At 38.3% G+C, this 13269-nt stretch overlaps 1 protein-coding gene across 5 annotated transcripts in view; it reads left to right on the plus strand.

Annotated features, from left to right (window-relative positions):
• The first annotated feature begins 39 nt into the window (after positions 1-39).
• Positions 40-13269, plus strand: part of RPAP2 (RNA polymerase II associated protein 2) — a 49267-nt gene continuing 36037 nt past the window's right edge. For 4 of the 5 annotated variants that reach the window (XR_007507025.1, XM_049808330.1, XM_049808329.1 and 1 more), the window contains exons 1-11: positions 40-117; positions 997-1042; positions 1967-2081; positions 2778-2876; positions 3912-3977; positions 5197-5285; positions 6922-7095; positions 7567-7602; positions 8478-9414; positions 9735-9829; positions 12291-12371. Coding sequence is in view for 4 of the 5 variants with exons in the window: in XM_049808330.1 (XP_049664287.1) it covers positions 57-117; positions 997-1042; positions 1967-2081; positions 2778-2876; positions 3912-3977; positions 5197-5285; positions 6922-7095; positions 7567-7602; positions 8478-9414; positions 9735-9829; positions 12291-12371 (1799 nt within the window). In the remaining variant the exon portion in view is untranslated. The remainder of the gene's footprint in view (positions 118-996; positions 1043-1966; positions 2082-2777; positions 2877-3911; positions 3978-5196; positions 5286-6921; positions 7096-7566; positions 7603-8477; positions 9415-9734; positions 9830-12290; positions 12372-13269) is intronic. The other variant, XM_049808333.1, reaches the window with a different exon arrangement.

The following is a 13269-nucleotide window of genomic DNA, read 5'->3' on the forward strand; positions in this document are numbered from 1 at the left end:
CGCCCGCGGCTCCGCCTCCCGGGTGAGAGGTCAGGGGGAGGGAGCAGGTGGCCACGATGATGGCGGCCGGGAAGCTGGAGGGCGGCGCGCCGGGGAAGCCCAGCCGGCGGCGCGCAGGTAGGTTACAGGCTCCGCGCGCCGGTCCCCCCGCCCGGCGCTTTAGGCTCTCCCTGTGCCCTCAGGCCGGCACAGCGGACTCGCCCAACTCGCTATACCGGGGGGAGCGGCGGGCCGGCCGCGGTCGGCGGGCCGGGCACGCAGCAGCGAGCTCGGTGGGCCTCGGCCGGGCCGGGCCGGCTGTGTGTTCGGGGCCGGCGAGCGGCGGCTGGCGGCGGCGGCGGCGGCTCGGACGAGGCGGTGCCGGGCGCCCCGCTGTCCCCTCTGGGTGCGCGGGGGCTGCGCGGCCGGCTTCCGCAGCGCCGGCAGCCCGCCCGGCTCTGAGCGTCAGGAGCGCCGCGCGTGACAGCGATCGTGCAGCTGGTCAGAAAACCGCGTCCTCGTGTTTTAGGTTTAACAGTCCATTATGTTCCCTCCCTGTCGCCCTTGTCTTGAGGGAGCGGCTGCCCGAGTCCTCTACGTCGGTAGCCGAGTCAGGGCGGGCAGAGACCTAGGCCAGTCCAGCGGTGGGATGTGCAGGGGTAAAGCTGGGCTGGAGAGCCAGTGGAGAACCAGGGTGAGTGTGGTTGGCACAAAATTATTGTCAGAATTATTTTTCCTTTAGCTTTCTGAGTATACAAAACATGATGAACGAGATTATGAAGAGAGTTGGGCCTGTCTGTCCGGGTACTTAGAAAAAAGCATGTCTAACTAGTTGCTGAACGGTTACTGGCTTACTGAAGTCACTCTCGGGCACCAAAAGCAAGTTTCTAAGCAATTCTTTTGATTGTGTTTACAGTTCAGAGGTTTTAATATTTCTCAGTTTCCAATATTTTCCGCTGCTAAAGGAAGAAAGTACACTAATTTCTGTATTTCTACATTTGTATGCTTGATTTCTAGGAAACAAGCATTCAGCTTCTCTGAAGAATGAAGATGCTGCTCAAAGGTATAATTTCTAACAATATGTGGCATTCATGTTGTTTTGTCTCACTTTGAAATTGCATTCTCTGCCTCTCATGTTTTTTTGCTTTCTCAGAGGAGATTGCCAGCAGCAATGTGATGCAGGCTTATTTGGAGTGATGCTGTGTAACTTCTAACATGCGCATGTATAATATGCAAAAAGTTTATGAATCTAATCTCCGCAGGTGTATTTCCTTACTTTATAGTGCTTGCTTTTTGCCATCTTAATTTCTTTCCATACCTGCCATTTTAGTTTATTCACTTTAAAAAACAAACTTGAGAGGAAAAAAACACTTTCTGCTATGGACAATTACCTGAATATTCATTTGATTCTGTCATAGAGCTAGACTTCCAGGTGAATAGCATAGACCTCTATAAGTTAAGACAGCAGAATGACTGTACATTGACAGCCTCTGTGCTGACAATAGAATAGTGGCAAGACTCAGGAACACTCAGGAAATATACTGTAGTGGTATTTATTTGATTTATTCCTTCCTTTACTTTGTAGCCTCACACTCAGTCTTGTCCCAGTCCTTTTTTCTTCCTCCTCTTCATGTCTCATCCAGCTCCCATTCTCCTGGCAACACTCAATAAATTGTTTGTCACAGGCTGTTTGTCCAGCCAGTTCTGGGTTTTCCTCTCTTGCAAGAAGAGTTGGGTAACCTTGTATGGAAGTACCGCAATGCAATAAGAGTCAATACTTTTCCAGACCGGAGTGGAATTAAAGCAAACCAAGGTTGGAAACTCCTTTGTGGTTATTACAGAATTACTAGTCCAGTTACTTGTTACTTTGTTTGGCCAACATGGTGTAATGCAGAAAAATGTAAACTACTGTATTGCAGAAAAAAGATAAAGATACAGTTGGAGAGTTGTTTATGGAAATCTGCCCTCTGTGTCTGTTCTGTTACAGGAAAGCAGCTCTGGAAGCTGCTATGAGAAAGAAGATTGAATTTGAGAAAAAAGCATTGTGTGTTGTTGAGCAGCTCCTGGAAGAGAACATTACTGAAGAGTTCCTTCTGAATTCTGTAGGTGTTGCAAGTTTTTATACTACTTTGTATCTTAGTGTTCAACTTTTTTTTTACTTTTTTTTTAAAAAGTTCTTGGAACAATTTGTTGCAGTTTAAAGTAGACAAACCATTTATTCCCCCTCCCATCAGCTCTCCTGATGATTGCCTTATTTTCAAGGGTTCTGCGGTGAAAACGTGCCCTAGTTTTACAGGACCGTGTGCATTATGAATCCTCACATTACCACAGCCTTTGTTTATGCCTCTGTGGTTCTGGACTGATAGATGAAGTATAAAAAGTTAGGTCTACATCACGTCATCTCTGAATTTAGACAAAGCCTCTATAATACACCACAGTTTATCTGGCAGGACAGTTCTGCTGGAATAGTGTGATGATTACTCCTCTTAAGGTTATAAATAGGCTGGTAAATAGGTGTACAAATCATGTAAATAGAGGAAGATTATGAAAATCGGTGCCACGCTAGAAGCAAAATTATGAAGCTCTTGTATATGTAAAAAGTAGTGCCCATGTCTTTCTTCTTTCCCTGTTTACCCTTTTACCATTTTTACTGTGTAGTTGCTAAACGGTGTTTATTAAACTTACTAGATAACTGTTACAAAATTAAAAGATATTTATTTGCTTATGAGATGTTTCGAGTACAACAAATGACAGATTTTCCACTATCCAGTTATTGAACTATTTTCTTGTCATTTTAGGGAAAATTTATTACTCCATCTCACTATAAAGACATTGTTGATGAACGGTCTATCATCAAACTATGTGGTTATCCTCTATGTCCAAATAAACTGGAAAATGTAAGTTGCTTTTTATTAATGCTGTTACCATAAGAATCTCTTCACAATTTTTATTCTCTTGCATTTTCTTTTTAATTTTAAACTTAGAATATTAAACATAGATTAAAACACTGTCAAGTAATGGGCCAGGCATCATATCATTCCATTTCAGTATAATCCTTCTGAAGTAAAAGGTAAAATTTGATCAGTTGACAGCCATTACTGTATGACAGAATCAGTTAGCACCTACTTTGACAGTAATAAAGATGAATGAAGTATGGCTTCATGGCCTTCCTTTGTGCATGCAGAAGCTTTCTAATTTTGTTCCCTCTTCAGTGTAACCACATATCTCTGAGAAGGATTGAAGTGAAGAAATAATACAATGCAGGGATATTACTATGTGAATGCATATGCATCTGCTCTAAAAATGTATGTTACCTGCTTCAAAGTCATAGTCACACTTATTTAGGTATGTTATGTCAGAGCTTAAGCAGATAACCTCAAGTTAGATAACCTGTGATGTAATACCAGTTCTGGTATCTGAAAAAAATCTACTCAAGTACAAAAAATTTTACTGTTTTGAAATTCATATGCCCCCACAGAAGTTCACACAGAAACTGTATTATATTTTATGTAAGTTCCTCTCTGGGTTTGTCTGGGTAATGGTGGGGGTCTCTGACAGTACAGTCTCACATGCATATAAATCGATATGGATTAAAGAAGGACCTGTCTGTAACTGCGCAACACTTATACATACTTATACGTGGAGGAGTTTCTACCATGGCAACTCCATTGTTTTATGTTCAGCACTAGCTTTCCTGTAGATCTGAAGTTGTCCTCTACTGTTAGTGAGATGTAAATGATTAAAGATAAATTGGCATTCTTACATCTGAGAAGGTACAATATCAAAAGAACTGAGAGAAAAGGTGGTTGTAGTATGCAATTCATTTAAAACAGAACATATTACACCAATTAAAATATGTGAATTAAGAATGAAATTTTATGTAAAGTCATGATGGAAGTAACAGTCTTGCTGATGAAAGCGTATTGTTTTAGGTGCCAAAACAGAAATACAGAATTTCAACAAAAACGAACAGAGTTTATGATATCACTGAAAGAAAGGTATAGTAATAAATCCATTTCTCAAATGTGTTTAATATTATCTCAACATCAGAAATGCATTTTGTAACAGAATTCATATAGTGGCTTGATTCAGAGCCAGGATGTTTGGTTCTTATGAAAATAATTTTTGTGAGCTGTTAGAATATGAAGTTTTTTGTGCATTTCAGTTTCTAGATGCTCTTCAGAAAGACAACCACTTATTTTCTTTTCTAAATTTAAACATAACATGGAAAGTTTTACTTGGATAGCAGTTTGAATGTGGTACAGCTGATCCATTAAAGACTTTTGTGAAGAAGTGTTCTCTATTTTGCTGCAGTATAGTCAATGAGCTTTAGGGTCAAAGTGCACATCCTTTTCATTCACTGCATCTTATGCATTCTTTAGTGTGACTACCTTTAGGGTTCTTCTTGAGGACTTTTCAACATAAAACCTATCTCTTCACAAAGTCTGTTTCTTTCTTGAAGCATATTCACGAGTGTGGTTGCGTAAAAGTCGTCTTTGCCTGCTCACAGTATATACAATCACCTACAGGTGCTTAGACGCTAAATTGTAGGATAAATGTTTGTAGTTCCAGAACAAATTTCTTCAACAAGTTACTTCAATGCTAGTATACCTTCCTTTCCTCTGGTTACAACTCTGGGATACACAAAATTCTGGAAATTTCTTTTACCAGGTAAGACTCCAAGAAGAAGTGGGATGTTTCGTCTTGTTCCGTGATGCAAGTGTGCAAGTTATTTTTTCAAGATGCTACAAAATTTTAGGTGGTGTTCTGAGTATTGCAAAATATCCAAGTTCTGTTGCTAACGAAAATTTTCGTTATTAAATAAATGAATTTTATTGAATGTCTTTTAAACTGTATGACCATCTTGTTGGGTTAGGGATTGCTCTTTGAACAGTTCTGGGTTTTGTTGGTTTGATTTTTTTTTAAATTATTGCTAAGTAGAATCCAACACTGGTTTACTTCTTAGTATGTAATTAAAGTGCAAAAAGCAGAAAAGTGGGGAAAAAAGAAGCAGCTATAAGTGGCTTGTGGGGAATGGGATAGACCTATTTGATAGGTTTGGTGTCTCAGGTGAATTAAAAACCTGGTCATAGGCTTAAAAAGAAAAATGAATTGGTACTTAATCTTACGGGCATAAAAAACAATGACTTTTGTACCTTTTTGTGAGTATTAAAGTTGTCTTTAGTCATATTTTCTTGCTTTCTATCTTATTTCCAGTGCTTTTGCAGCAACTTTTGCTATAGAGCATCTAAATACTTTGAAGCCCAAATTTCCAAAAGTCCGGTATGGATGCGAGAAGAAGAAAAGTAAGTGTAATCTTATACATTCATTGCTCCTTTTGAGAATATTATTTTCTCTATCCAAGCTGCAATGCTAATTAATTAGCTGCAGTACATCAAAATCATTCAGCTGTAGCAGAGGTAACTGATATGAACATGTTAGCTTAGCATGGAGTTTGTTTTAAAAAGTGTTCTTGCCATATTGATTACAATAATTGACATGAGTCAGTACTACTCATGACTACTTAGTAGACATGACCATGATAATTTAGGGGGCAGACTAGTCATAAATAATAGTCAACTCCTGTTAACTTAAAAATGTATTTATTAGGACTGGATTTTTACAAACCATATAATGTACAGGATGAATTCATCCTGTTACAAGAGATTTGCTAATTTTAGCACAGCACTTGGCATTGGTCTTAAGGCTAGACTGTGAATGTGTGCACCTGAACTATACTGACTATAACATGAAGAGATTCTTTATCCTGTCTAAATTTCAGATTGCCCATTTCCTGTTGTTACTGCAATACGCGTTTTGGAACAATGTGATGCAGTCCATGTTCTTCCTAGCTTAGGAAACATAGGCTTGCAAATAATGAATTGAGCCAATGGGTGTCACTGTTTAACAATAAATACTTGCCTAGAGATTGTTCAGCTGAATTTATTCAGCTTTTGTTCTCCAAGACACTACTTCTTATAGTCTCCTGGTTTTCAACAAAAGGAACTAGCTGAAATTACATGTGTGAGCTCATTTTCACAGTTCAGATCAGTCATATGAAATACCTGGTCAATGAGAGAAGAGATTTAGAGCAGCCTGATCTGGTCTGAGGGATTCTAGTAGGTAAAACTAGTCTCTCCATTAAATGTTTTAAGTAAGTTTACCAGTATTTTTGTGCTATTGTTTTGCTGTCTTTAAAGAAAGTATTTCTAAATTCTCCCTTTATTCTTAACATAGAAAGTGTATAGTTCTGATATGCCTGACGTAGTTAATTATTTATGCTGTGTGGTGGTTTTCAAAAAAAAACCAAACAAAACCGCAGATAGTTTATGGCTAGGTATATCTGTTTGCACAACCACATACATGTGTACACACTGATACATGTTTACACATTAGGATACCTGAAATTCTTTTGAAACAAAAGGGTACAACCTTCACTTAAAACTCTGAAGAGGAGTTATATGGAGTTAATAATTTAAATAATTGTATGTTATGACCTTTAGTTCCCAGACTCAATTCATTCATATGAGTGGTGCAGCTTTCATCTTTTTAAACCTGTGGGGGTTTTTATACACTGTCTGAGAGGTGTTAGTGCATTGACTTGGATTTAGTGCATGCTTAAAAGGTTTTCTTTCATTCATAGGACAGGTGGGTGAGGATTTCAACGTTTAGCATTGGATAAAATGAATATCATTGTGGTGCTGTCTCATAACTGAATTGAAGCAGATTAACTGCAAGCAGAGCTTTGGCAAGAAACCCATCAGAATTTGTTCAGTAATGTTTCTTAGAGTTTCTGGAAACCTTTGAACTCCATTTTCTTAAAGCAGTATAACTTAATCCTAATTTTTAACAAAGTAAAATTTTAAATAAGTAAAGATATCCTGAATATTGGGGGTTTGGTTGGGTTTTTTTCATTAATCTGGAACATTTTCCTATAAACAGCCCAGGATTTTTTTACTATTGGAACTTTGTGACCTATGAGGATCTTGGCATGTTTACTTTGTTGAAGAAGAAACCAAAGGGTGATCTGAAAACAGTCTACAACTACTTGAAAAAAAGTTACAAAGATTACAGAGCCAAACTATTCATGGTTGATGGCAGAAAACTTAACAAGAGGTGATGGCCACAAATTATCACATGGATGGTTCAGGTTGGACATTAGGAAAAAAAATTGCACTAGGGTTATGGTGGAATGAAACAGGATACTCAATGTTTTGAAATCTCCATCTTTGGAGGTTTTCAAGATTTAAACATCATGACCTGATCTAGTGCTGGTGACAATTGCATTACAAGTAGGAGGTGAGAGTAGAGACTTCTGGAGGTCCTTTCTGACTTAACGTTTGTGTGACCTGTTGAGTCTGTTAAATGTTGTTCAACGTAACAGCATTGTGCTGGAGGCACGAGTCACACTCTGTGAACATGTATGTATAAACCTGCTTTCGCTAATCCTGCTTTGAACAGCAGGGTTTGGACTAGAAGGTCCTCAAATGTCCCTTCTAAACTCAAGTATGTATTTTCTGTATTAATGTGTATTTCAAGAGTATTGATTTAGCAGGAAAATCTTCATTCTGTGTCTTCTTTTTGCAGACCACCAGACATAGAGCTGCTGAAGGAGGGACAGAGGTACACTGAACAGTAATTTTTCTTGTTATATGCACTTATAGTTAGCAATATTAACATCATATCAGGTGAAAGGGGAATCTTTGATTTCCTGTCTTATAGAAAAGACCTTGTTAGAACCTACACAAAGGGTTATTTCTCTTGTTTAGTTTTGTCCTTTGTGATTCTAAACCAGCATATTTGATCTGTATGATTTAGTGTACAGCTGCTCTTGGCCTGTATGTCTTAATTGAGCCTGTTGAAATCTGAAACAAATACACTGTTTGTACTTTGCAAATTTTATACCATCTATTCTTTATAAAGAAAATAGTACCAATTATATGTGATGAAAGCTTCTGTACTTCTTAATCTAAAACATCTATATCAGCTAAAATGAAACGCTGCTCTGTCATCTCTCTGTACCTTGCTGTGTATTGTGACTTTTTGTTTGTTTTCTTTTGCAACACGTGGCCATTAGGTGGCAAACTTACATATGCTAAAAACAGCTCTGCTGTCCCCCTGATTTTAGGGTACAATATTCCCATATATGTTAAGATGCCTATCTTAATTTTAAAATTGCACTATTGAACTTGCTAAGTCTGACATTATTTTATTGTCTTTAATAATATCTTGTCTACTATTCTTTTCTAACTGCCAATAAGCAACTGAGAACTCACTTCTGTAAATAGCGTCTGTACTTGTCATTTTGACCGCAGAACATTACAACTCTCTGAGTTCAAGAAGACTTTTAGAAGAGCAGATATGATTCTTGAAGCAAAAAAGTACACTTCTACTATAAGGGAAAAATGCTTTATTTATCTTTCTTACACGAGAATGAAAAGCTATTACAGGTAAGGCCCATTTGTTATTTCATTGATGGCTTGTGTTTTCTGTTACAGTGGACAGTCTGGAGAAGAGGTGAAACTACGTGATGAAGTAATTAAAACATCTGACATTGAAAATCCTAGGACATCTTCAAATCCATGTGAATCTGGTTCTCATGACACAGCCACTGACAGCAGTAGTGATACTGAACAAGAATTTGTTTCTTCTGTCCTATCAGGAAGTCAGTCAAGTTCAGCCAATTTTGCACAGCAATTGCACAGAAGCATCATCCTCAAAAAGGAGCATGCTCTGAAAGTCTATTCCAGCCCTAAAACTGAAGACTCAGATGTGGTAGAAGCCACTGAAGGACTGTCTAATTGTACATTAGATGCTCAGGAAGAAATCCATGCTGGCTCTGTTCATAATAAAATAACTGCACAGCCTTCAAAAAATACTACTCTAGGGAAATCAAGTGCTCCAGAAAACTATGAAAATACCTGTGGTTCACAGATAGTTTTTCTAGGTGTGAGCAAAAGAGGCGCAGAACATCTTAAAAGAACACTAGCTAACTCAAAAGAACATCAAAAACCTGAACTGAGGCATCCAGTTAATTCCAAAGGCAGTTTGTTAGAAGTGCTTAAGAAAACACTTACGGAATGGAGAACTGAGGAAACTTTAAAATTTCTCTATGGCCCAAACTATACTTCTTCGTGTTCATCAGAGTCCATATCAACTGCCAACCAGGAGGGTGAAGAACTTGATGAGGATGACTTAGATACAGCTGATGATCTTAACAGTGTTGCTATAGGGGAGTCTGAAAACAGTTTGAACTATTCTTTACCTTTCACAAGCCCAGGTGGAATAGTTAAGCCTGTGCCTAGCTACGAAAAGTTAAAAGAAGAAACAGAGTTCCTAGAACTCCGAGTAAAAGAGTTCTATAAAGGAAAGTGCATCTTGGCTGAAGAGGTGGTGACACAAGCGCAAGCAGAGGAACATCCAAACAAAGACAAAGTAAGTGTCCATTGGAATAGTGTTGAGGCTGTATAAAGCCTGCCTTCAGATAATTATTACAAGCTCTTTGTTTCTGTCATCATAAGTGAATAAGTATCTAGCACAGGGAAGGGGAAAAGTAGGTTAGCTGCACACTGTATGTTGGGTCAGATTGAGCAAACTTCTGTCCATTAAGAAATTACTGGTTGGGGGTTTTTTCTATTCAGAGAGAAGAGTTTTCTTATGTTTAAACATTTATTGATGACCTGTGACTATTTTGATGCATTGACTTTTAATTAAATACTAGGTTATAGCTGTTAAAGTTTTTTTGTCTAATACAGGATGATCAACAGGAAGATCTCACCTTCCCACTTGTTGATTCAAATGCACAAATGCAGATTAGAAAGCGAATCGTCCTTGAAAAACTGAGAAAAGCGTAAGTATCCTTTACTTTGGTATAAGTCAAGCTGAAGTTGATGCTCATTCATTATTATTTTAAGTAAGACACTGTCCAAGGACATTCTGGCTTTTTTTAGGTGGCCTTATTCATAACTTACACCCATTACTGCCCTAAAGAACTTACTTATTTCTGAGACAGTCATCTGCAGTCCAGTTGCAAATGTCAGTTTGCACAGCCTGCTGAGGTAGATGTCAGAACCTCACTACTAAGGTCTTCTCTAGAAGAAAACTGTCCCTTCCTACAAGCATTGAAGCTTGTAGTTGACAGCATTCCAGGCTGGCATGGCACCATGTTCCCACTCTTCCGTAGTTGGCAGAAGTCAATACAATTGTGCCATTACACTGAAAATTTCTATGGTTTTTGGATCTAAATGCTGGTATAACACATGGAGCTTAAAATGAGAATATGTGCTTAAAAAAAAAATTCCACAGCAAACTCTTTAATTATCATCATCCTTTCCCTCAGTTATCTGGAAATAGTCTAAGCTATTTGGATTCTTGTAAGTTGTCTAAAAGCAGATTCTGATGTACATAAAATATGAAATATTTAACTAGCTGTATATACCAACTTCTCAAGTCTAAACTGAAAAACTTGACGTTGATTGGGAGGAGTGCAAATATTTGTCCTGTATATTAAGCATACTGCTACTGGTAAACAAATTACACAGAAGGAAGCTGTGTTTTCAGACCTCTTAACAGTTTAGGCAAAGGTCTTATTAAGAGAGTTTCTAGTCCATGTTTGGATGGCTGGTATCAGTATGCCTCTAGCTACAACCATATAAGGCCCTCAGAATTGAATCTTAAAACTTTACAAACACCAGACATTTTTCACATACATAAAAGGGCTTTGGAGTCCCAGAAAAGAGATTAAGGCATCTCTGCTGTACCTGTTAAAATTATTAAATTGTCAAAGTTGAGAGGACCTTGAAAATACTCCTGTTGTCAAGGCAGTGCAGATAAACAAGGGTTTGAAGGCCATGATTGTGGTGTTTTTGTCAGAGGTATTTTGCTTTTATATGGTTGTAGTTTGTTTTAGCTAGCCAAACTAGTTTTTGCAGAATCTTTTTTTTTTTTAAATAAGAACCCCCACAACTGAAACTCCCCCAAAACCCAAAAAAACCACTCCGTTCTGCTTCTCTCTACCTGCAACAGGCCTGAGACAGGCCACAAACATGGAATCAAACCATGCTGCAAGAAAGGTGGCTATCTCTGATCTTTCTGTAAGTGTCAACGTTACAGAGTCCAAGGAATACTACTATATGGTAAAGCAGTTTCTCTGCTGCTTCGAATTTTTCCACAAGTTTGTCAGTCATTTTTAGCTTCTAGCAAAATTTCTGTTGAACTTAAAAGTCAGGTACTCCATGAATAGAGGATAAGAAAGACCGAATTTTTTTTTCTTTGTTTCTTCGGAGGTTTTGTCCTGGACTATCCCCTTCTTTAGTTGATCATTTTAAATTTCATGAGGTGATGCAGTAGTCATGTCACACTGAAGTAAGAGAGACAATTTTCATTTTGATAAAGCAATGACTTGTTAGTGTGTTCACATGAAGTCAGCAGGAATATGAGTATGCCCAACATCATAAGAGTCCTGTGTTCAGTTTTTGTAAAACATGCAGCGATGTAAAGGAGAATAGAAATCTTGATTTTCCCAGCAACATTGATGCACCATGCATATAAATGTAAATAACTGGATATTCAAATGCAAGAGGATATTAACTATTAAGCCAGTAAAGAGAGGCAAAAGTTAAATCCCAAATGTGAAAAACAATGCATGTTGTTTCCAGCATTTTGGGGATACTGACAACTAGTTAAACAGTATGTGTGGTTTGTTGTGTGCTTCAATTTTTACGCAGTCAAGTAGGGAGGAAATCTGTCTTTTTTTTATTTATTTTTCTTTTTTTTTTTCTCTTTTGAAATTTTCTAATTACCCTACTGTCATCTTAATTCCAACTATCAGGCTTGCAGTGGAATGTTATTTCTGTTGCATCTATGTGAGTCTGAGGTTAGCAGATACATTCTCTGTGCAAACCTCATTTAGACATGTAGTTTCCTTTTATACTGTTATTTTTGAACCAGGTAAATAGAAATATTTGAAACATTTATGAGGCCTGGAATTCTAATCCTCGTAATGTAAACACTTTGATGATGAATGTCTTGTCAGAACTGAAATGTGAAGTTGATAAAAGAGTATGCATGTAAAACTACATTTCATTTCTTCTTCACACTGAACTAGAGCTGCTTATTTTTAAAAACAAGCTGTCGTAAAGTGAAGGTGTTGCCCAAACACCACTCAGAGGAATCTGAAATGTAAACTGCTGGCCTGATCTGCTACACAAAAATCAATCTCTTTTTATTAACTTCCATGAGCTTTGGTGGAAGTACTACTTGAGATGAGAAAGAGAGAAAATGTATATTGACCAGTGTGTTTTGCATTCTAGATTACCTGCCGTTTTGGGCCCTCTTCAGATTACTCCAGGTGATGTTTACACAGAGCTAAAAAACCTTGTCAAAACTTTCCAGTGAGTATTGGTCTTTATTTAAAGATTCTTCTTGATTGATTAATTAATCAATGCTGTTGAATGATTTGTGGTTTGGGCACAGAGAGTGCCCCATCGCAGATTTGCCCTTTTCTAGCTGTGTGTTCATGTAGGTAATGTCACATTCCCTGTGGACTAACAAGTCAACCCTTTCCCTCCTCCTGACAGTGGCTAGGTCACCAGGAGTATTTGTAGATTTTTAAAAACTAGGCCAGTGGTCTCTGGAGGAGGATGGTGAGTCTTTTAAAGGTTCTGCTACCTCGTCACCTCCTATTAAGCCTGAGTTTCTGAGATCTGTCACTTTCTTTTGCTCTGGCTCCCTACAGCCAGGCTAAATGGTTTTAATGTGATTAATAGTTGTTACCACTAACTTCTAGAGCCAGGAAGAAGGTCCAGTTTGACCTGTCTCGTTCCCAATTTCAAGGGCAAGTAGATCTAGCAGACACTTCATCAACACAAATGAAGCTTCTGCTTCAGTCAGAAGCACTAAAGGCAGTATTTGGAAACACTAGGATAAAGAAGAAGGGAAAACAGAATGGTTGTACCTCTGAATATTTTTAGCTTTTCTTTAGGACACAGCTCTCATAACTTGGACCTAGTCATGTCCTGCATCTTGAGGTATTGTCAGGAAAAGGAGCAACAATGGTTTCTAGCTCTATGTACATTTTTGCTCTTGAAATTTCCCCCCTCCCCCCCCCCCCCCATCCCCAACCTGCATGAGGTTTACATGTAAATTTTCCAAATTTCATTTATGTGGCGTTTGCCACAAGGAATCTAGGCTCTGGTGAATAGAAACCCAGCTCTACCTGATTCCTTATGATTTATCTCATGCCCGGAAGGACAGCACTAAAACACAGATCTCTATAAGCAGGATTTCTTA

This window comes from Accipiter gentilis, chromosome 8 (genome assembly GCF_929443795.1).
Source record: "Accipiter gentilis chromosome 8, bAccGen1.1, whole genome shotgun sequence".
In the NCBI taxonomy this organism is placed as follows: Eukaryota; Metazoa; Chordata; class Aves; order Accipitriformes; family Accipitridae; genus Astur; species Astur gentilis.